The sequence below is a fragment of the Coenobita brevimanus genome, chromosome 93 (genome assembly GCF_032717465.1).
Source record: "Coenobita brevimanus isolate Jiangsu-jjx chromosome 93, ASM3271746v2, whole genome shotgun sequence".
In the NCBI taxonomy this organism is placed as follows: domain Eukaryota; kingdom Metazoa; phylum Arthropoda; class Malacostraca; order Decapoda; family Coenobitidae; genus Coenobita; species Coenobita brevimanus.
Window position 1 is genome coordinate 57,179,282 of NC_137046.1, and position 25,391 is coordinate 57,204,672.

The 25,391-nt window shown below is 39.6% G+C and overlaps 1 protein-coding gene across 1 annotated transcript; it reads right to left on the reverse strand.

The window, feature by feature from the left end:
* Window positions 1–2,154: 2,154 nt before the first annotated feature.
* Window positions 2,155–22,962, reverse strand: LOC145412509 (transmembrane protein 39A). Its single transcript, XM_080282395.1, has 10 exons — window positions 22,911–22,962; window positions 20,648–20,749; window positions 17,320–17,521; window positions 15,319–15,458; window positions 14,579–14,677; window positions 13,658–13,761; window positions 5,006–5,169; window positions 4,068–4,165; window positions 3,080–3,287; window positions 2,155–2,801 (listed from the first exon to the last, which is right to left on the reverse strand). Exons 2-10 carry the CDS (start codon window positions 20,737–20,739, stop codon window positions 2,568–2,570), a joined length of 1,341 nt encoding a protein of 446 aa, XP_080138521.1. The 5' UTR covers window positions 20,740–20,749; window positions 22,911–22,962; the 3' UTR covers window positions 2,155–2,567.
* Between the last annotated feature and the right edge of the window lie 2,429 nt (window positions 22,963–25,391).

Sequence of the window (25,391 nt, forward strand, 5' to 3'; positions counted from 1 at the left end):
CCAAGTATGTACACTAATAAGAATTCCTATCTTACTCAGTTGATCAGTTTATTACAGTTACTAGACACTTTATAAACTTAATCCTGTAGTTTAAAAAGAAAAATAAAGTCAGGTGAGAATAAAAAAGAACTGAAAGTAAAAAAAAATTCTTCCTCCCTTGTAATCAATATGCATACTTTGTGCCTTATCAACACAAATAAACATTTTTGTCACACTTCAGACTGAATACACTTTTTTTTCAATGCTGCATTTTCATAACTAATCACATACTAAAACCTAGTTTTGTACTTAATTTAAACTTCATTTTTTTTCTACAAGTCTTTGCAAAACTTACTGATGACAGGCACCTTACAAGTACTTCATCTGTCCCAGCAATTCGGCAGTGAATCAAAATCAGCTAAAGTTTAGGCTCCTTATAGCACTCTAAGGCAGAAGTACCTGAATCAAAGAAGGTATATTTGGTTAGCAGGAGCTAATGCAACCTAATGAATGGATTTCTTTCTTCTTCTTTTCCATCTCCTTATTCTTCTCCAGATTCCTTCTGTACACTCATAAACCAGTTTCAGCTTAGCCCCTACCCCTTTCCCTACCAGTGGTTGGAGGGAAATCACAGACAGGGTTTCACACTGAAAGAAGACATGTTGTCCAGTGTTTGGGTTATTGCTTCAAGCAATGGGTAATTGTTTCAAGATTTGCTTGACTACACAAGTGACTACTCATGTAGTCCATCAAAACACCAGTTTACCAATTTAACACTGAATAACAGTCCAGTGCAAAGCTTTGACTACAACTTCTGCCTGACAATGTTAAGAGTAAGGGATGACCAGAAACTAAAATGTACGAGTGTATGTCCCCACCCAATAAAGTGCATAGGTAAAGTGGTATTAGCTGATTCCATATCATCCCCCTCAACGTGTAGGGATCAAAGGACAGACTTTTGTACCAATATACCAGTATATGATTTGTGAATAAAAAATTGCAAGTTATTATACTAATCATGCTGAGGACACTGTTAAAGTATCACTGTTCATGCACTGTACTATTACATAAGTACATGACATTTAAGGTCTAAGTCAGTTTTTGAAAGTACAGTACTTATGATGCTGACCACTTTAGAACAGATGATGGATACCATTCACAAACATCTGAGCATCTTACATACATGTCATTTGTTCAATTCAAATTTAACATGCTCAGATATCATCCACAGTTCTTAAAAAATATAGGAGCAGCTGACACAGGACACAAGAGATTTTTAAATTACTGACATCACAGTTTACATCAACACTGTTACATATTATGACATAATGGAATATTAAATTTTTCTTTTCTTTCCTCCTTAATTCATTCTTATAGAGTCTGGCAATTCATTGGGAAATAAACGAAGAAATCGTGTAAGCAGATATTGTAGCTTACTTGAGTCTGAACTTGCATGAATACCTAAGCATTTGGAAGTGCTGAGGAAAGAACTAGGTCTAGTCACTTGATACCTTCAGTGACTGGCTAATGTATGGCTCATCCACTCTCTCTCTCTCTCTCAAGAACTTGATTTCCATCTTCCATTCTCTTCCTTATAAACTATTCAGTAACTCATCCTCATTTTGACCACTTCCACTTGATGCCATTGTTTTTATTTCATCTTTGTTCAGTTTACACAATTTTACTTTGGGAAACTTTTAGAAGTGGATGGATTTGATGTAACCTTCCTCATCCCCTTCACTACAGGGGTACTTTGCTAACCTGAATAATGTTGTCTAATAGCAATAAGAATAAAATATAAAAGATCATCACCACAGTGAAATATTTAACTTCCCCAATGGCATATTTCAACTAAGGGATATAAAGTACTGTGAACATACCCAAGCTTAAGTACCAGTATAACACTAAAACCCTCTACTTACTTTAATTCTCCAGTTCATTATTATAAAATCAAAATAAGCTTTTCGATGCCATGATCTCATTAGGGGTATTGGTAGTCTTCATAAGAGATGAAAATAAATAAAAATTATACAACGTACCTTATCCATTCTTCCGATTCAAGAATGAAGAAACACTGCATCTCATTGTACATGTACATTTCATGAAGACATAAAATGAAACTATGAAGAGAAGTTTTTTTCAATAAATAAATAATACCACTGTTCATATAATTAAAATAGAGTAATGTTTAATTTCAGGCAATAATCCTGAAAATTAGGACACTGGCAACAAATATGACTAAACAATCACACTTCTAACTTATCCTATTCTAGACCAGTGGCAAGCTTCAAAAAACAAACATGTTTTTGTACACCTTAACAAATCCCACTCAGATTTATAGGAGGACACACTATTTTGTTTTACTTGTTTCTGTTTTCATTCTGCATGTAGGGAATTTTACTGTCATAACAATATATCAATGCTGCTGCATTACCTGTCAGTAAAAAGATATCTGTACAAAAAATGGCAATGGCTGAACAAAATAACAGTCATACGTGTCTCAGGAATTTCATTGCTCCAACTCAAAGATTTTATAAAACTATACAGGCGTACCTGCAAAAACTGAGCAAAAAATTCATATACATATTTTAACTTATAACTCTTTCTTGCAACTGCTGCTCCTGCTGATAAACTTTTCTGAGTACAAGATAGTCACGAAGGAGGTAGTATAGGGCAGCATACGATGCCATGAGGACGAGTGCAGTGGCTAAAAGTTGATGCCATTGGTGTATAGAAGCAAGTAAAACTAGGTGCAGTAGAACACAGCATACACATACCCAAACCAGCACCAACACTGGCCGTGATGGATCACAGAATATTGCCTGTAGGGAATTACTCAAATAAATTGCCTAATTCTAAGAACAATTCACCCTCTTATATTATATATTATGTGAATCATAAAACCACCAACCAGAACAGTAACAATCATAATCTTGCTTCTACATAAATGAGCATGCAATAAAAAATGATTGTGATCATTAAGAATAATACAGTATAGTTTTACTTTGTTGTCTATATGTTAAGAGTTTGTCATAACTTCATATGGTATGCATTACATTATAATAATGCAAACAATGCCAAACCTTGTGCATAAACTTACATAGAGTCTGGCATGTGTGGTATTGCCAGGCTCAGCCGCATTTGTGATCCCCTCTGCTCTGTATAGCTCCCGGTTGTGCTTGACAAGGGCCCCTTGTGGCCATAACACAGAATTGGACCAGGGATTATACGGAGCATGGGTTGACCGACCTTCAACACGTGTCCAACCACCCAAATGTAGAGAAGCTCGATGCAGAACATCACAGTATCTGCATCACAGATGAAAGTAACGAATATAATGCACTAAAAATGTCATCTTTAACCCCTAGGCTGCAGCAGCCCTAAACATTTCCTATGTCCGTAGTGCGGGAAAACCGGTTTAAAAAATCGTGTTTTCATCATGCGTTTTGAACCACTTATACCTAACCAAACATGATGATATTTTAGTCAAAGTTTACACTCCACACTGACAGTTCGCAACTCACTCACCAAGCATAAGCATGAAGTAGGTGCGAGAAAGACCAAAAATTTCACAATATTTCACACAGCTCTTCCAGAATGTTCGACACACACTATCAATCAGCATTTCTGGAATCCTATACGCAGCCGAGGGGTTAACTACTACAAAGAGAAAGTAAACTAGAGACAATAGTAACAAGTAAACACTTTAGCTGTCCAACATGGTGGGTAGTTATTTTATTCACTGTATGCACTAGCATACAAGGCAATGGAGTATACCTGACAACCCCAAGTTTTCCTATATAGTCTTGGTTGTCATCATGGGTGAATGTCACACAAACATCACTAACAATAACACAGAAAATGCATTAAGTTGGTGTATCTGAACTATGGGTATAACAGACAGTGCACTGCCAGTGATCACTTAGGTTTACAACCTACATCACTGAAAATTACATTTTATACCTGAAGTAAAAGACAACCTCCAGTTTCAGGGAATGGACTTTTAATCCTTTCAAGGTTGCTTTGTATGCCATTATATATGGTACATATTTACCAGAAGCAATATTTCAAGCAAATAAAGAGTTCACCTTGCAGGGTAGCAGTAAAGGAGATGCCACATGAAGCATGTAGTCGTAACAAACAGGATGTGACACGACACCCAGGTAACATCATAGTAAAGTGCACTCTGAAACAGGAAGGCATCATGTTAAGCCTTAAAACATTCTTATATTCTACCCAAACAAGTGCAATGCAAAGAAGGTTCCAAATGAAGCAGCAACTCGGGTCACAACACAACTTCACTATTTACCATTACATCCTAAATCATTTGTAACTAAAATCCTTATGACCATCCAAACCACTTAAATACGGAAAATGGTAAGGCTGAGAGAAAGTGGAAGAAAAAATAGCATGCCCAGGTAAATGGGTTACACAATCACATACATATACAAATAACTTCAAAAGCCTGACTACACCTTGAGTAAAAGCACCGGCACAATTTTTTTTTTTTTTTTTCTGTAAAGATGGACTCTACATACACCTATGACAGAGAATATTTCCACTGATTTGGAAAAAAAAAAAAAAAGACAACCATTGTCCTGTGAATCTCCATACATACATCATCTGTCTACTTCATTCCTCTATCAGATCTTTACTGCCCTAATTTCACATACTGGATTCTCACACCCTCATTTACTGTATCCATCCATCTTCTTGGCACAGGCCAACCACACCTCCTCCCACCATCAAACTCCAGCACATATACCTTTATCACCAACTGATCTATGTCACTCTTTCTGTATATAAACACACTCTCTAATACCTTTTTATAACCAACAGACTTCCTTACTCCATATGTTTGATAAATGTTTTTTATTCTATCTAGAATCTGCTACCCAGTTATATTTCCTAACAGTCCCATTTCAATTTTTCACCCTCATGTCTGTAAAATAATCACCAACATCACCTGCTTTTCCTTACAGTCAGAAATAGTACCTTAATATTTAATTTTTCCTTATATACTGACCGGTACAAAGAAGCAAGGTATGAGAGTGGTGTAGTATACGATGACAATAGTTTGGTACATGACTTGAGCCATGCGCTTGTTGCAGTCATTTGTGAGAAACTCCACTTCCCCTCGCACTGCCTCTGCACTGTTCTGGCACGAGTGCTGGATAATACGAGGTACCGCTGGAGGGATGTTCAAGAGAGTTAACACTAATAATACTAATAGTCTAGTACTGTACAGTAATTATTGTACTTAATAGTATTGCAATAATGTTGTACTTAAAGGAAGGAGATTAATCTATGCCCTTGGTATCACTGTGTCACAGGGTTTATAAAAGCCCATGTTGCCGAGAGGAAAAGTGAGGATCCTATCTTTGGCTCAGTGGTAACATGAGCGCGTGTGGTGCGTGAGGGCCTGAGATCGAATCTCAGTCAGACCAATGATTAATCTGTTGAGTTACAGTTCGGTTATTACATTGGCTGGCAGTGGTGTGGGATGTGAGGTGAGGCTTGGAGGGCAATGATGCTGTTAGTTAGCTGACAGCATCCTAGTCCTTACATCCCGGGGATGAGCTGTTCGGCGTGGTCTGCAGTATCCTCAGTGGTGGCCTCCAATGCTATGCTACTATGTGTATTCGAAACTCACCAAATTAATCACCAAGGGAGAAAAGAGTAATGTTATGGGGTCTATAAAAGCCCGCACTGCTTGGAGGCAATGCGAGGATTCTCTCTTTGGCTCAGTGGCAACATGCACACGTGAGGAGCGCGAGGGCCTGAGATCAAATCTCGGCCAGACATGCAATTAATTTGTTAAGTTTCATTCCAGTTAATACTACTGCATGATCAATAACCCTCCAAGCGCCTCTGGGAATCATACCCATGTGCAAGACAAGGCTGCCACTCTGGAAGGTGCTTCCTAAATACAAGACATCTACTAGAATAAAGTTACAATGTCTTGCACAGTTACAAGTAAATGCGAGGAAAAACATTAAGAAAATTAATGTCTGTTTATCTGTGCATGTGTGTGTGTCTGTGCTTGAGTGTGTAACTCCAATTACACCTAAAGGGTCAAGATGAAAGGGCTATACCTATCTTCATTTTAAAAAATAAAAATAAAAATAACCATATTATTATGAGGGTATACTTCATGGAAAACTCACAGCACTGTGATACCAAGACAATGTACTGCCTCATTACTTTCCATCCATCATATAATCAACGGTGAACCCAGTATATTCTAGGTGTACTAAGTGTGTGGTGTACACTTAAAAATGATAGTAAAATGCATCATAAATTATATAAGTTCACTCAGTAATAAACTTAATAGTAAGCTATCTTTTCTTTTGCCAGCTACTATTGAAAACTGTAGCTGGTGTTGTGCAGTAGCACTGTACACCTCATAATTAGCAGCAGGGTTGGTGATTTTTTTGAATTTGTAAAAAAATAAAAAATAAAAAATCTATTATTTTTTTTATTTTCAGAGAAAGAACAGAGAAAGTAGTTGGAGAAGAACAGGGAGGCTTTAGGAAGGGAAGAGGTTGTGTAGATCAGATATTCATTCTTAGATCTTTAGTGGAAAAGTTTCTAGAGAAGGGAAAGAAGTTGTATGCGGATATTATTGATTTGGAGAAAGCATATGACAGGGTGGATAGACAAGGATTGTGGAAAGTGTTAAGAATACATGGAGTAAAGGGGAAGTTGTTGAATGCTATGAAGAGTATGTACGATGGTGCGAAGGCTGCAGTGCGTGTGGATGGTGAACTAAGTGAATTTTTCTCTTTGAAAGTTGGGTTGAAACAGGGATGTGTCATGTCTCCATGGTTGTTCAATCTGTACATGGATGGGGTAATAAAAGAGGTACAAGGTAGGGTAGTGGATGTTGGAGTGGCCCTGGTGAGAGAGGATACTGTTTGGAAACTCCCTGTACTGTTGTTTGCAGGTGATACAGTGTTGTTGAGTGAAGACGAAGGGGAGCTGCAAGGCTTGGTGGATGAGTTTGGGAGAGTGTGTAAGAAATGGAATCTAAAGGTGAATGTAGGGAAGAGTAAAGTGATGGTCTTTGAGAGAGGTGAAGTCAGTGAATGTACAGCGAGGTTGGATGGTGAGGAATTGGAATATGTGAGTACGTTTAAGTACTTGGGTAGTGTGATGAGTAGGGATGGAGGTTTGGAGGGTGAAGTGCTTGAAAGGGTACAGCAGGGAAGAAAGGTTGTTGGTTCTTTGAAAGCAGTGATGAGAAACAGGGAAGTGGGCATGGAAGTGAAAAAGTTACTACATGACAGTATTGTGATACCAACTCTAACGTACGGAAGTGAAGCTTGGACGTTGTTGGAAGGACACAAGTCAAGAGTGAGAGCAGTGGAGATGAGTTATTTAAGAGGAGCCTGTGGAGTCACATGGAGAGACCGGCTGACGAATGAGGATATAAAGGAGCATTGTGGTGTGGATGTGGATGTGATAGGAAGCGTTATGAGGAACACACTGAGGTGGTTTGGCCATGTGGAGAGGATGGAGGGTGAAAGACTGACGAAGAGAGTGTATGAGTGAGGTGGAGGGGGGAAGAAGGAGGGGGAGGCCGAGGATGAGATGGAGGGATGGGGTGGAGAGGTATATGAGAGAGGAGGGTGTGAGTTGGGAGCAGGGCAGTGAAATGGCGGGGGACAGGGCGACTTAGAGGCAATTTGTTTGTGGCCACCCCAAACGGGATTGAGGCGTCTGGCAATAGATAGATAGATAGATTTATTCAATTTATTGATTTTATTTATTTACTTGATTTTTCTGTTTATTATATAGCTAATATTTCAAAAGCAGTATACTGAATACTGTTAACTTCCTGTCCTGTCTATCCACTGATGGTTCAGGCTGAAAGCCACTGTCCAGAATCCAGATACATACCTGTTCAAGTCCTGTCTGTACCCTACTGGTTAAGGATGAGTTGCCAGTGGTAATCAAGACAGCATATTCCAAAGCTGATTATAATACCACACAGAAAAATCTTAACCTGATATTATTATCACATGGCCTTAGATATTATTATCACATGGCCTTAAGTGACCAAGCATAGCCTACCTAGTCTTATGGCTTTGGTTTTTTATTTATGGCTCATTATTTCAGAAGTACAAATAATTTCAAAACTTAGTTACACAAATGTAAAAATATTTTTTCTGTCATACAATGCAGCAATTCCTAATGGCACCAGTCTCCAAAATCTGCTAACTTAATGCTTAAGTATCTGAATAAATGAATGCCAACACAAAGTTATACACAATTTTTATAAACCTTCAGATTTTATTTTTGTTAACTTTTAGATTTAAAAAATCCAAAAAATTTAAAAATTCAAAAAAATCATGATTTTTGTGGCAAAAAAAAAGTCACTGATTTTATCATACGATTAAATCAATGTTATTTAATCAATGAGAACCCTGATTAGCAGCACCATGATAAGGCTCTAAGTGGATGGGGAGGGTAAGGGGAGGCAGGCAGAAATATGGCTTGATGCTGAGCAGTCTTTTGCCAGCTCACAGTCATGTTCTTGTGCATGGTAACAAGTACAGGGGTGGATCAGCCAGAAAGATTGTTGGGAAGGACTGTTGCTATAAGTTGTTTTGGCAGGGGAGGACAGATGGATATGGAGGTGTTGGTGTGATGGTTGCGGAGAAATGGGTGGAATATGTTATGAATGTTTTGAGAGTAAGCGATAGGATATTGGTTGTGAAAATTCTGTTGGGAAGAAAGATAGCTGTGATTATATCGGCATATGCTCCACAGGCAGGATTGGATGAATCAGAGAAAGATAGATTTTGGGATGATTTAATACGTGTAGTGGGTGGTATGCGGGATGATGAGATAGTGATTTTGGGAGGGGACTTAAATGGTCATGTAGGTGAAGCAGCCCAAGGTTATGAAGGAGTGCATGGGGGCTGTGCATATGGTCTAAGGAATGCAGAAGGGGAAAGGATACTCGAGTTTGGGGAGGCAACGGACATGATTGTGTGCAACACATATTTTAGGAAAAGAGACAGTAGGTTAATTACGTATGAGTCTGGGGGAAATAGCAGTCAGATAGATTATTTTCTGGTTAGGAGGGCCAATAGGAGGTTAGTGAGGGATGTTAAAGTTATAGGAAGTGAGGAGTGTGTGCAGCAGCACAAACTACTGATTTGTGATATGGTGCTTAAAGAACAAATGATGAAAAAGAGGACTTATGTACCTAGGAGGAAAATATGGAAGCTGAAAAACCAAGTAGTAAGGGATGCCTTCTATAGCGAGTTGAGGAGAGTGGTGGCTGAACAGGGAGCTGTAGACAGAGGCGTTAATGAACAGTACAGAGCCCTCAAGAACAATTTCTTGAGAGTTACTGATGTAACATGCGGCTGGACAAGAGGACCACCAAGACATAAAGTAACTTCATGGTGGGATGAGGGTGTAGAAGCTGCAATTAAGGAGAAAAGAAGGCTTTTCCGGGAATGGAAGAAGGGTGGTAGCAAAGAGGAATATTTGGCTGCCAAGTGTAGGGCTAGGAGAGAGGTATACAGGGCAAAGTCTGAGTCACAGAGACAATTACTTGATAACCTAAATCATGGGGAAAGGAAAAATATATTTAGGGTGGCAGGTCAGGTGAAGAGGGATAATCGGGATATCATAGGTGAGCAGTGTGTGAAGAATGATGAAGGAAGGGTAGTGGTGAACAGTGAGGATATTAAAGATGCATGGAGAGAGCATTATAACCGGTTGTTGAATGAGGAGTTTGACTGGGACAGGGAAGGTTTTGGAGCCAGCAGATCCAGTGTCTGGCCCTTGGCCTTTGATTGATACTGCTACTGTGAGTGAGGCAATAGGCAGGATGAGGGTGGGGAAGGCAGCAGGTGTGTCTGGGTTGACTGCCGAAATGTTGAAGGCCTCAGGCGATATAGGGGTGAGTTTAGTCACTGACCTGATAAATAGGATTATTTATGAGTGTGTTGTCCCAGATGATTGGCTGAAGAGTGTAATTGTAAATGTGTATAAAGGGAAGGGTGATGCCCTGGAAAGAGGGAATTATAGAGGTATAAAGCTTTTAGATCAGATAATGAAGGTAATGGAGAGAGTTTTAGAAGGTATGATTAGAGAAAGAGTGAATATTGATGAGATGCAGTTTGGGTTTATGCCAGGTAGGGGGACCACTGATGCCATATTCATTGTTCGACAGCTTCAGGAAAAATATATTGGTAGGAGAAGGGATCTTTATTTTGTTTTTGTTGATTTGGAAAAGGCCTTTGACAGAGTCCCTAGAGAGGTGGTGAAGTGGGCAATGAGAAAGCTTGGCTTGGAGGAGTGGCTGGTTAGGGTGGTTATGGCCATGTATGTGGGTGCTCACACCCAGGTGAGAGTGAATGGAGATTTGAGTGATGAGTTTTCCGTGAATGTTGGTGTGCATCAGGGGTCAGTCTTGAGTCCCATGTTGTTTATCATGGTACTCGAAGCCCTTTCACGTGACTTTAGAAACGGACTCCCGTGGGAGTTGTTGTATGCTGATGATTTGGTGTTGATTGCAGAGAATGAAAGGGAGGCGGAGGAAAGGTTTAGGAAGTGGAGAGATGGTATGGGGCAAAAGGGTTTAAGGGTAAATGCAGATAAAACAAAAGTGATGATATCTAGGGTTGGTGGCGGTACTGTCAAAGACGAGGGAGAGTGGCCATGTGCAGTTTGCCACAAGGGCGTGGGAAGTAATTCCATCTTGTGCGGTGTGTGTGATAAATGGGTGCATAAGAGATGTAGTGGTATCAGAGGCAGACTGCGAGATAATGCTGATTTTATGTGTACGGCGTGCCGGGGTGAGCAGGTGGAGATCGTCAGACGTGAAAGAATTGAACTTGCTGGTGAATCTCTTGAGTGTGTGGAAGAGTTTTGTTATTTAGGAGACATGTTGTGTGCTGGAGGTGGGGCTGGAGCTAGCTCTGTGGCTAGGGTGAGAAGTGGTTGGAAGAAGTTCAGGGAGCTCTTGCCTCCTGACATTGAGGGGGCTCTCCCTACGTGCTAAGGGGTCTTTGTATGCAGCGTGTGTTAGGAGTGTAATGCTGTATGGCAGTGAGACCTGGGCAGTGAAGGAGGAAGACATTCGCCGGCTCAGACGTACAGAAATGACAATGATTAGGTGGATGTGCAGTGCGTCCCTGCGTCCAAGGCCTGGAGGGGCTGGGTTTACAATGGAAGAGTTGAGAGGTAGGATGGGACTGGAGTGTATTGGTGTTGTGATGAGGAGAGGTAGATTGAGGTGGTTTGGACATGTGGAGAGGATGGGGGATGATAGTTGGGTGAGGAAGGTGAGAAGTGTTAATATTGGGGGTGGGGTTATGAGGGGTAGACCGAGAAAGACATGGGACGAGGTCATTAAGTGTGACCTTAGGGTTAAGGGACTGAACAGGGAGGCTGCAATGGATCGTGCAGCATGGAGAGCCGCCATTAGGTGACCAAGGCCGACACATGCAAGCATGTTGGAGCCTTTAAAAACGAAAACGAATAGGACTCATTATTTTAAACATTATTGTAACTATTATAAAAATCCAACTGAGTAAAAAAATTAGTCAGAACTATGTTATTAATTTACTGCACTGTCTTATTATTTACTTTTTTACAGTACTCTGGTGATAAAATTCAAAAATTAACAGGCAGATTAGTGTTAGAATGGCAATACCAAAACTCTGTTGGCTGTCCAGGCATCTGCTCTCTTTCAGCAGCTGATGAAAGGTAAAAGAGAGAGGCTTTGCACTGGAGCTTGATATCATGTCTTCTATTTCTATATATGTGTGGATTTAAATTCATATTTTCTTTTTCAACCTATACTATGTTTTAAAGTACAGTTTATACATTACAGTTTAATGGTCCAACCATTATCCACTCACTTCATGCAGTAATGCCTACTTCTCCTTTCACCTTCATCATTCTTTTTCTGTATCTGCCCTCTTCTCTTCCTAGTTCTCCCATCCTTCCTGTTTCATCCATCCATCCATCATCCAATCCAATGTCACCCCATAAGAAGCGTAGGAACCCGGGGTTTGGCAAGCTGGTCCTGACAATTAAAATGAGAGTGACAAGCCTCACTCGTCCCTGAGTTTTATTACGTGAGCAATAAACTCCAACCACCCCTTGGATATACCGGTAAACTTACACAGGCTCAATCTGATAGGAGCACCTTAATTACCCATTAAACCACCAAGTGCCATTGTTTGGTTATATGGTTACCAACCAGTGTAGTAAATGGTTTCCTGGTGTACAGGAAACTATTTGCCTTGTCACTCAGTGTAGAGTTGCCCATAGGCAGAAGGAAGAGGAAAGAATGAAGGAAAGACAGAAGAGGAAGTGTAAAGTCACCCGCAGGCAGAAGAAAGAGGAAAGAGTGATGGAAAGAAAGACAGAAGAGGAAGGATGGAAGAGAGGAAAGGGCAGACAACCAATGCAGCACTACGTCAACTGAGTGGATGGTAAGCACCCCCACCTACCACTGTTACTTTTTATATATTACTCTTCCTTCCATATCATGTAGCTTTACATGTAGTGACATGCCTAGTTGCTTCCTGGAGCCCAGGAAACCATTAGCAATGCTGGGTGGCAATCATAGAACCAAATAATGGGGTGATGCAGACCCTAATATGGTGCCCCTGTTAACTGTGCAGAGAGATGCAAATGCAGCATCCATCCTGGAACCATACCTCCACACTCTTCCCCGTGCCTCACTGTGGTGAGGCATTGTCTACAAGAAGGAAACAGTGGTTCACTGCAAAGGACAGCACGGCAAGGGAGTTACTCGCATGTGACTGATGGGTCTAATTGGGCAGACAGCCTGGGTTACTCAACAACAACTCTGCAATGTGCTGTAGTAGGAGTAATTGTAACAAAGCAATCTTGGTCTGTCTGAATGAGCAGACCCATCAACCATTGGTAAGTAATCACCCCTGCAGGCCATCCCATGCAGTGAACTAATGTTCCTTTGCACTGAATAGCAACTAAACACAGCAAGGTGCAGGGAAGACTGTGAAAGTCGGTTCCTGGGTGGATGCTGCATTAGTGTCTCTTCACCCAGTTAACAGGGGCACTATACTGTACTAGGCTCCATATACCCCATTATATAGCTATATGGTTACGACCCAATGCTGTAAATGGTTTCCTGGGCTACATAAAACCATTAGGGTTGTCACTCAGTGAAGAATCACCTTAGGAAGAAGTAGGCAGCACTATATCAAGTGAATAGACAGTGATCACCACCACTTATCACCACCAGGTTATGTACAGAAAATACAGTTGGTACATAAACTATTCAGGTGATTTTACCAAATTAGTAGGATCAGACCAGTAACACACCTTGTGTGAATAAGCACCATATGCCACTAAACCTAGGCTTTTATGACCCCATTATGAATACGAAGGCCTAGGGCTCAGTAATTCAGTCCAGACACTTAGGGTACGATACCCACTCACAGGCCCTTGAATGACATATGAAGCCAATAAATCCCACTCCCCTCCCCCACCTTAACATGAACACTCATGGGCAAATCTTGTTGGAGCATCTCAACATACCGGACCACTTGGTATACCTATTATCATCTTTTGAATTTCATGGCTATACAACAAAAACCTAGTAAGAATTACATAAGTATTAGCTATATATTCATAACTACTAATATTAACCAAATACCTTGTCTAGCTTTGCTTCCTTCTTCCTTATAATGTAGAGGAATAGGTATGACCTCAAGAAAAGAAGTGATCTCCATGTCAAATATGAAGACATAAAACACAAGCCTGAAAAATAAATTATCATCATATGATCATGATCCAATCTTAGGGATAGGAGACCTTACCGAAAAAAACAACATTTCTCTACAACTATGAATCTGAGGAGAAACTCCTTTCTGCAGGAAGTCTTAATTATAAGCTGGGATTGTTCTCTAAAATATCTCAACATTTTCTATATACAGTAACTAGTTATGTAAACTGGATGAAGAGGCTATAGTCTTTTTACCTTAACTTGGCCTAGATATTTGTCCTACTGCAACTTATTTCATACAGCTCAGTGACATATTAATGCATTAAATAATCTCTGCATCCTTTGCATAACACTTCTTCATGACTAACAGCATATTCTTTGTTAAATCTCTTGGTACAACACAGTAATCATGAAGAAGAGATGGTAATTTTAGGCCAAGTTAGAGTAAAAAAGAGTATAATTAGCTTTATAAGTAGGAATGGAACACTGATAGGTAGTTCTTCTGTAACTTATCATGGCTTTAATAGATATACATGTAAAAGCAAATGTGATGTACAGTATAATGAGGACTCCTGTACAAAATCTTCCTCCTCCTGTGCTGTGAAAAATACCAGGCTCCTTGCAGGAGCAGTCCTGAACAGCAGAGTTGCCAAACTCTTAACTACTGCCAAATTCTTATTCTAGTTAACTTAGTTAATATATGGGACTTGACTACTGTAGTGCCAATCAGTTACTGGCTATGTGTTAAAAAAAAAAAAAGTCTAGTCTATACCTTCTATATATTTCAGGTTACTTATTAGGTAACAAAATGATTAATAATTTTCAGCAACCACTACAGACCCTACTACTTACGGATAGCCAAGAGCCAAAATTTTTATGTATGTAAGAGCATCGCTGATGGTGTACAGGCAGAAACCAAGCAACGCAGCAATAGCACATACAAACACCACTCTGTAAAGAAAAGCAAGACATAAGAACTGCTTTGTATCACTGTATTATTGCTACTATAAGTATAGCATATAAACAAATGACAGTACTAATTAATATAATACATGTAATGTGAATTAAAACTTCCTTGTAATTCTATGTCTCATTCTCAGAAAATAGAAAGGGCCTACTGTACGCTAGAAATCATTCTGCGCATATTTCAACACATGACTACACATTCTCACACTAAGCTCCTCTCAGACATTTTATAAACAACCAATCCTCTAGAAACTATGATAAGACATACTCTATGCACAATAACTTCCTACATAATCACACTCTGAGCTCAAATAAGCAATGCATCAGCACTGTTACTATATCTACATGAACAGATAATCCTTTTTTTTTAATTATCAGAACTGCAATTCCACAAAACCAAATAAATGAATGAAACATTGGACATCATGACTGACTCCACGCTGAAACTTTTGCAACAGCAAAATTCAAAATCTGGAAGGATTTAAGGAGCTTTAAGGTATAACTTAAGCTTAAAAAGGGGAAAAAAAAAAAAAAAGTAAATTCAATACCTGGAAGCCAGATGTAAGAGGCTTTGGAGTAAAAACTTAGTCAAAACTACACATGAAAACGAGAACACTCTCACACACCGTGCCACAGACAAAGCAGATTTCCACAAAGACTGGTGCAGGCATCTTGTAATGACTAGCTTCAGGATGCTCCAAGCCCATCGCCGGGTCAACGTCACAACAATAAACCACACTACACTTGCATCTATCAGGTACAGATTCTGAGGAAAGTGGAAGACAATCAAAATTAATTTTGACATTGAAACGTGAATTACCATACATCTTAGCCTACAGTAGTATTTACAATTACTTATGTACTCCTGGTAATTTTTTACCTTCTATCATCATCCAGGTATTTGTTTTTTTAATGTTAGTTATGAATAGGCTATCTTATTTCATAGTTAGGGAATCGAATATCAAATCCATTATAGCTTAAGAGTTGTAATTGCTAAGAGTTGTAACTGCTGTGCCCTAGGGTCATCTGAACATACACCAGGTGGACTACAGGCTGAAGTTGCCTTTACTTTGCAGTTAACCACCCCCTCCTGGGGGGCTATGAAGGGAGATGAGGGACACTTGCTTCACATGGCATTGGAACCGCCTGGTTATATCAGTGTTACAGTGTGAAGGTATCCAACTCCAGCACACTGCTGAAGGGTATTAAAGACTGGCAAATTCTGAGTGTGTGGAGGAGTTCTCCACACACTCAAAACTTGATATGTGCTGGAGTTGAGGCTGGAGCTAGGTTAGTGCAAAGGGTAAGGAGTGGACAGAAGAAGTTCAGGGACTTGTTGCCCCTACTGATACTGAGAGGGCTTTCCCTCCATGCTAAGGGATTCTTGTATGCAACAAGTGCTAGGAGTATGATGCTGTATGGTAGTGAGACTTGGAGGTAGTAAAGGTGGGGGATATTCATAGGCTCAAGTGTAGAGACATGATAATGATTAGATGGGTGTGTAGTATGTCCTTGAATGACAAGTCTGTGAGGTTGGAACTGCAAATGAAAAGTGAGGGGAAGGTTGGGACTTGAATGTGTTAGTGTTGTGATATGAAGGGGTACACTGAGATGGTCTGGGTATGTGGAGAGGATGGTGAATAACAACTGGGTGCAAAGGGTGAGAGGCGTGAACAGTGAAGGCAGAGTTGCAAGAGGCAGATCAACGAAGACCTCGGGTGAGTTCATCGAGCGTGACCTCAAGACTATGGGACTGAATAGTGAGGCTGCAAGAGACTGAGCAGCATGAAGAGTCATCATCAGGTGACCAAGGTCAATGTATGAAAACATGTTGTAGAATTTATGAGCAAATGAACATAAGACAGTGGTTCTCATGCTTTCAGGCTTGTGACCCTCCCCCCAAACACACACAGGATTATAGTATATTGGTTAAGAGTCTTATTCAAGCCAAATTATTGAGGGTCTACTGTATGAGAAAAAACAAGAACAGCTAAGGATGACTCAAGATACAGGATGAGTGATGTAGGAAGTACATTCATTAGGGAAGACGATGGACAAAAGTAAATTCTCTAACTACCATATTAGCAAAATTTAAAAAATATGAACATTATCACAAATTTGAGATGCAAGTGGGTTTCAAATAGTAAAGTATCCACATGGCCTTAGAAACCTTATATCCATCATCCATCCTCCTTTGCCCCATTAGGAGTGTAGGAGCATGGAGTTACGCAACACAGTCCCAGCATTTAAGGCGAGGGTGACCAATCTCAATTGTCTCTGTGTGACATTATGTGAGTAATAAGCCTGAAACTCCTATCAGATGTAAACCCTTACAAGCCATATCCTGTTGGAACACTTTAACTCACTAAACCACCAGGCACCATATGGTTACATGGCTACCACCCTGCATTGAAAATGGTTTCCTGGTTTAAAAGAAACCATTTGGGTTGTTACTCACTGTTGAGTCGAATGAAGGTAGCACTACACTGAGTAAGTGAATGATTGGCACCCCCATCTACCACCTACAAACCTGTATATTTACTCATATTTAAAAAAATAATAATAATGCTTATCTAAACCTCAATTAATTATTCAATAAATGAGGGAACTATCTCTCTAAAGCTCACCATGGCATATTTGGTGTGTGAGTGGGGAAGCCAGAACACAGTACGGTAAATATTGAGATACTGGAGTGCAAGGGACACTAAGCTAAACACCAGCATCATTGTCTCAAACCCGAGCTCAGAGATGCGGGGGATGTCTGGGATGGCCATGTGCTTGGGAGGGGTTATTGCCATCAGTGGTGGGCCATCCTCAGTATGACCTGATCTGTTAACAGAATTGGGAAAGCAATTAATGTACTCTGGCACTACTACTGTACAATCCATGCACACTGTATCACAAGTTAACTGGCCTCTGTTGAGGGGAGATAATGGTTATATTATTGCAAACAAAATATGGAAAAAAAAAAAAAAAACATTACTGGTACTGAAATGGGTACAGCAGATTAAATATACAAGGAGAACATTTACATTTTTCTGCCATTCTATCTCTAATGCTTTGTGCTGTATGACTGCATTATAATAATATCATCCTGCAAAACATAGCAGTACTGTACACTGTACATCCATCCAACCATCATCCAATCCTCTGTTGCCGTATGAGAAGCATAGGAACCAGGGGCTTGGCAAATTGGTCCTGACATTCAAAATGAAAGTGACCAGCCTCACTCATCCCTGAGTGGCATTACATGAGCAATAAACCCCAACCACCCCTTGGATATAAACCTGCATTGGCTCATTCCAATTCGAGTGCCTTAATTGCCCACTAAACCACCAGGTGCCATAACTTGGTTATATGGTTACCACCCAATGTAGTAAATGGTTTCCTGGTGTGCAGGAAACCAGTTGGCTTGTCACTCAGTGTAGTGTCACCCACAGGCAGAAGAGGAAAGAATGAAGGAAAGAAAGACTACAACAGTTTATATTCGAGCTACAGTGATGCACTGAACCATGATGGCTATTGCATATAATTTTACTAAGACAAGTTCCTATACTACACAGAGCATACACAAACACTTTTTCTTACATGAATTCCACTCATGCATGTTGTGGCCTTACACAACTGCCTCACTGCTCCTTTTTCGTTCACATATATCTGGTCAGACTGTATACGATATACAACTGGGAAAATTGGGAAAACTGCATGAGATGTGGCATCAAAAACCCTGCTTCTGATGTGTTTTCAAGAACTTTTTACTAATCATCTGTATTTTTACAGCTTAATGTATACAGCACAGTGCAGGGTGTACCAGTAAGCAATAATCAAGACTGTCACAGCCACGTGTTCAAATAATTACCCATCCATCTATCCATCCATCCAATCCTATGTTGCCCCATGAGGAATGTAGGAGCCCAGGGCTAGGCAAGTTGGTCCTGACATTTAAGATGACAGTGACCAGCTTCACTCATCCCTGAGTGGCATTAAGTGAGCAATAAACCCCAACAAACTTGATGTCCCAGAAATTACCACCATAGATCTGCAGTCTTAAACACAGTGTGTCCAGACATCTCAAAATGAAAAGATCCTGAATTTGGCTCCGTTTTTTATTTTTCTTGGGGGGAACAATCTTGCGGGCTTCTGCCTTTTGTTCCTTCTCCTTGCATTTAAAAAAAAGAAAGAAAGAAAAAAATCCCTTGGATATAAACCTGCATCCAACTGGAGTGCCTTACTTACCCACTATACCACCAGGTGCCATAATCTGGTTATATAGTTACCACCCAGCACAGTAAACGGTTTCCCGTTGCACAGGCAACCATTTGGTTTGTCACTCAGTGTAGAGTCACCCATAGGCAGAAGGAATAGGAAAAAGGAGGAAAGAAAGACAGAGGAGGAAGTGTAAAGTTACCCATGGGGAGAAGGAGGTGGAAAGAATGAAGAAAATAAAGACAGAGGAGGATGGAAGGAGAGAAGCAAGAAAGGAAAGGGTAGAAACCTGAGGGCAGCACTACACCAACTGAATGGATAGTGGGTGCCCCCACCTACCACTTAAATAATTATTATTAACATTACTTGATTATTGTTATTATATCATTATTATTATTATTATTATTATTATTATTATTACAAGATTAATATTATTTTTTTATACTTTTCTTCTTTGTTTCTGCCTTTTCCACTTGCTTTTAAGCTACAGGGGCTCTAGGTTTTGAGGGTTTACTATATTATGGTCAAGTTCTAGATGTGCAGAGTCCCATATTTATCTTTCTAATAAGAAACTCAATTAGACAAGCACAATTCTCCTAACAAGCATTTTTTTCTGGTTGAAAAAATCACCTAAAAAGAGGTCATAGTCTACAAAGTATAAATATATTATTTTCCTCTTTGACATAACTTCTTCAGATAAATACACAATCAGTAACTTGAACTGTCTCCATTTCAGTATGATGGTGCCTGTTTTACTTTCAATCTTATTGCCACTTTTTTTTTTTTTTTTTTTTTTTTTTAAATTATGAAGCCCCCCCCCCATACTGCAGGGGTTTGTAAAAATCTGCATTAACCATTCTGATACAATAAAATTATTTTATATTTCCATCTTGTTATACAAGACAGTTACACATATTCATAGATTTCCCGTTAACCATCTTGATACAACAAGAGTGTTTATATTTCCATCTCCTTAATAGACAAATTTACTCAAAGCTATTCAGAAATGACCACTAGTAGTGAAATGGCTAATGTTTTCACAATGCAGTTACCATGTGCGGTACATTATCATTCATCATTCAGTACAGTAAGTATGTACGGTACAAAATAAATATTACATAGATTACTGATATTTGGAATAAAATTATTCAAACCAAAGAAGTATTGCAACACAACTGTTTTAGAATCCCAGGGAAAATAAAACTGTTATCTGAGTCAACTATGGCACTTCACCAAGTATATATAGTTACGGTACCTACACAAAGAAACTGGTACTATGATATGGTAATATACAAAAATGAGCTTGAGCAATATATTAAATAAAAACAAAAAAAAGTCTTCATAGTGATTACACACAATGTACTATACTTACTGATACAATAAACGGTACACAGTAGCTAGTGCATAAAACAATACTAGGTATGGTACAAGAATATCTGAAGTGCAATGCCAATATTGTACTTGGAGACTACTGTACTGTACTTAAAGACAAACAGCCATTACTGAAATATTGAACACTAGTTCAACCTTTTAAATTATAACTCTAGTGAGAATATGATAATGATTACCGTACAGTATTCATATTGGATGCTGCTGATATTTATCATTTTCATCATTCTGACTTGCAAGAAGTATAGAACAGTCATTACGGTACCTAGAAGTATGATAATGCTGACCTACATTATTCTTGTACTGAATTACATGTACGGTAGTGTACTCGTATACTGATAAAGAAATGCCAACAGTAACCTCTTCAAGTCATGATCCATTAGTGCCACGGGCTTTGGTGGGGGAGCTCTTGATGTGTTGCGTCTTCCTCCTGGCATGGTTGGTCTCACCATCAGAGTGGGGCTGCATAACAAGAACAATTTTTAGTCCATCATCTCATTATTCAAGAATTAACATAATAATGAATCTTTGAAAAGTATCTCGCCCTACATACTTGGTATCATACAGTACAGTAGCTATCTTATACATGGTATCTGAAAGTCTATCTATCTATCTATCTATAGCCCGACGCCCTAATCCAGCAAAGGGTGGCCGCAGACAAAACGCCTCCAAGTCACTCTGTCACCCACCATTTGACTACCCTCCCCCCAACTCATCCCCCCCTCCCTCATATACCTCTCAACTCCATCCCTCCACCTCATCCTCGGTCTACCCCTCCCTCTCCCTCCCTCCAGCTCACCTACATACACCCTCTTAGTCACTCTTTCATTCTCCATCCTCTCCACATGTCCATCTGAAAGTAAATATATGATAACAGATAGCAAAGTTATAAGATTTGGTTCCTGAATGGAAGCTTCCTTTGCATCTCCACCCAGTTAACAGAGGTACCATAGTAGGCTCCACATCATCCTATTATTTGGTTAAAGGTTTCCACCCAGCATTGTAAATGGTTTCCCGGGCCTTACCACGACATACCAACTATACCCTCATTTGTCTCTGATATCAGTTACTGAAAATTTGGCTAAAACATCCTCATACTGACATTTTCTTCACACTGGCATTATCGTCTTAATGATGAATTTGTGTCAGAACTGTTACCGTATTCAGATGATGTACAAAATGAAATACCACGGCAGCTGTAGCACACATCAGAACTGACACATTCCAATTCCAACTGGGGTTGAGGTGTTGAAAATCTAGGTGTGTTCCTTCTTTTACAATAAAATATACTGTACTGTACACTATGCTAGATTTCTTCCTTTATAAAACTACTGTATGAAGAGACTGGCTTAGGAAGCTTCACCAAGCATACGATGACAACACAGACCTGGAACAAGATAAATCAGTACTGGTACCGGTACTGTAATAACCTAATGATGGTGATAATACAAAACCAATTACTGGTAATAGATGAGACAATATGATTTACAAAACAGGAGTCACTGCAACAAAACAGGAGTCACTGCAAATGAGTCAAAGCATGGGTGGAAGCAGCACTGAATAAATGCCACTATTGTCCACCAAAAAACATAACCACATTATTAAATAAATAGGTTTTATAAAGGCAGGAAAGCGTAATTTCTAAGTTATTATTAACAGAGCCTAGAATATTTAAAGTGCTGGTCATGCCACACCTAGGATATGAAAATGCAGCTTGGCATCCATATAAACAAAATGATATAGAAGCAACTGAAAATGTTCAAAGAAGGGCAACAATGATGATTCCCAGTTTGAGTCATGAGCTACAAGGAAAGATTGAAAGTTAAACAGGGTAACAATTTAGTAGACATAATTGCATGGAAATGTGACTGAGACATGCAAAATTATTCATGGTGTACTAGTATGGTACATGATGTAGGAGTGGCCAAGATGACCCCCATGAGAACACTAGAAAGGGAGGCAAATGGAAACCCACTGAGAGTACAGCACCAGTTGCTAAGACTGAATCTCAGAGAAAAATCATTTACACTTCAAACAGCATTGATATGGAAAGATTTCCCTCAATTTGTGGTTATAACTTAACCTGTCCAAGCCTTTGCAGCAAGACTTTGTAAGTTCTGGGCTAGGAAAGAAGTGGAATTCTACTATAGGGCACCTCACACCAACCTGTGTAAACCACCAACCCAGTTTGAAGTCAAAAGTGACTGAGCACATGAGAACCTCCCAAGAGCCTAGTGCCACTAATAGTACCTGTAAGCAAGGTTTCCATATAAATCAAGCCCAACAGGATCTATCCTAACCATGAAAGTTACATTAGTTGGTTGATTCGGTCTTATCCTTGCTATATTATTTCTGCAGAAACTGAGTGTCATAAACTGATTACTCTATAATTTGACTTAACCTTAGTCATAAGTTTATCAACAAATGTGTAAGGACTCTCTACATTTCACCCAAAATGGATCTGCCAAATACAAGCAAAGGTGGCGATGCTCAACAACTTAGGGTTATTAATCAGCCGCAGATTCATTATCACCATTAATTACCCTGATATACCAATCAGTCATGAAGACGTAAAGCACTTCTGACTAAATACCAACAAATCAACAGAAATGTTCGCGCATACCTATCAGTAATCCGATATTACCCTGCGTAAACAGATAAGTATGTAAACAAACTTGGACCGGTCGCTTAGAGTAACAACAGAAATACAGTAATGGTCTGTTCACCTTATGCTCTCTCTCTCTCTGTAAACTTTTCTAAGCTCGGTACTGTATGTTGGTGGGTAGACAGGAGGGATGGGTGGGGTGAGTGGTTGGAGTGAGTGGGGGGAATGGGTGCGACGAGTGGGGTGAGGTGAATAAGTGGATGAATGGGTGGGGAGAGCAGGGCGATATGGGGGGGGGGGGTGAGTGTTGATGGGTATAGACCACATAGACGGGGTGGGTTGGTAGGTGAGTTTTATGGTTGGGTGGTTGTGCTTCGTGGCTGGGTGGGTGGATGTACGGACAAGGCAGGAGTGGGGCTTACTACACTGGGTGAATGCGTGAATAATCAATGGATGGAGTGAGGGGAATGCATTCACTGAATGCTAGGTCCGTGGTTGAAAGATGTCCATATAAGAAAAAAATGACCATGGGGGTTAAATTCTTGGGCGAAATAGGCCCAGGTAGAAACATTAGTCCACTAGTAAAAGAAAGAAAAATCCATGAATAAAATAGGTCGATTTGGTAAAAAAAAGACCATTTACAACGCCGGGTGGTAACCATATAACCAAACCATACGTGCTCCCTACGTGTCAACAAGTGGGTTGGTGAAGGGTTGGTGCCCCTCCCTGTTAAACAACTAACTCAGTGTCAAATGGCCACCCTTTACGGGATTATGGTGTCTGGCAATAGATAGATAGATAGATAGATAGAAAAAATACATGTATAAAATAGGCACATATGGGGCTTCTGTATGTCCCAGGTTTTAGTTTACAAACCCACTCAGAAAAAAAAAAAAATTACCTCAGAAAGTAGTATTCACCGGTATTAATGACTTATTTTATGGCATTTCCTTCGCATAATGGTTTGAGATTATTAATAAACCTTCCGAGTTTGTGCCGGGGGCGTAGACCCCCTCCAGTGAATGTCAAAATCGAACTAATCACACTAAAAACTATCGGGAAATACTAATTTGAAAGTAAATTTAAGAAGGGTGGCCTGCATGTAAATTTTTATCGTGTCTCTATCGGGAGAAAATGTCCATGGCAAGAAATATATGCCTATAAATGAAATAGATCCATGGTGGAAAATAGGTCCGTGAGGAAAATAGGCATAAGGAGGGGAACAGGTCTGTAGAGAAGAAATGAATAGGTTCATGAAGTACAAGAGGTTCATAGGAGAAGTAGGTCCAAGGGAGAAATTGTTAGGTCTGTGAAAAATTGGTCCATGCAGGAAAATGGATCCAAGTGGTGAAAACAGGTCTGAGGAAAAATGGGGTGGGGAAAGTACCTCTAGGTGTAGCTAGAGACGGGTTATAGTTGTTGTTAATACACACCGGAAATTTATACTTGGATGAGAGAAAACTAATCCCATAAAGAAGGCCTTGAGCTAACCGTAAGTATACACTAATAAAACATTTATTTGTTTTGATAAAAGGTCTGAGGATTTGTTTAGCCATGCTGACTCGGTAAAATTTTCGTATGTTGTACCCCAGATTACCGTAACGTACAGGTATCTGTGTCACGAAATTTGATTAAGAATGAACCAACTGTGAGTTAGATGTGTTCGATTCTTGATAGTATTACTTTGCTCTGCATGCTTAAGTCCAAGTAAATTTCATGGTTCAGATATCAAGGACGTTGTCATATTTAATTGAATATGGATAATCTATGCATAACAACTGTAGGAAGGCATAACACTTTAACAACAGTATTCACTGATAAAATAACTGATGACGCATGATTCGAACACAACAATTATGTTTATAAACAGCTCCAGCATGGGTGTGTGGAGGTGGTTTGTGGATTTTTTTTATTGGTTGTTGCATATAATCGAAGGACCACTCCAACCACTTCAACACAGGGGAGTTTGATTTCATGACACATATCTGTCACTGGCTGCCATAACTCCGTCTCGCACCGTACAAGTACAGTACATGGTAGGTTTCAGAATACAGCAACTACCGTAAACCTTACCTGGGTTGCCTACGGTACCGTGGTGGATAATAACAGGCTAGAGGTAGTGGTAAATATTTACTTTCGGGTGAACGCGAGTTTTGTGGATAAAAAGTTTGTTTCAGCAAAAAAAAAAGTTACGAGATTTTGATCCGTTGTTTTTCGTTATTTTAGACAATGACACTTTTTTTTCTGTGACATTTTCTTTGTAAATAATTCTTGTTTTACTCTTGAAGATAACCAAACCTAGCCAAGCCTTCAAGAGTAAAATAAAAATAATATGTGAAGATGCTATAGAAGAAAAATGGGTAAATTTTTAGAAGTAACCAACGTTTTCTTTTATTATTTTTATGGTTTCCAGTGCAAAATACCGTGTTTTAATTAGTTTTGACCTTCATTTTTGGGGGAAAATCTCCCTTTTGTAATTTTGAGTAAGATTTCCAAAAG

What these genes read in the sequence shown, in the direction of transcription:
- LOC145412509 (XM_080282395.1), bottom strand. Translation starts at nt 20,739, where the DNA reads ATGGTGAGACCAACCATGCCAGGAGGAAGACGCAACACATCAAGAGCT. An exon ending in ATGGATCATGACTTGAAGAG is followed by an intron (nt 17,522 to 20,647) that starts GTTACTGTTGGC and finishes TTCTGTTAACAG; the next exon opens with ATCAGGTCATACTGAGGATG. An exon ending in CTTTACTGCTACCCTGCAAG is followed by an intron (nt 3,288 to 4,067) that starts GTGAACTCTTTA and finishes TCTGTGATGCAG; the next exon opens with ATACTGTGATGTTCTGCATC.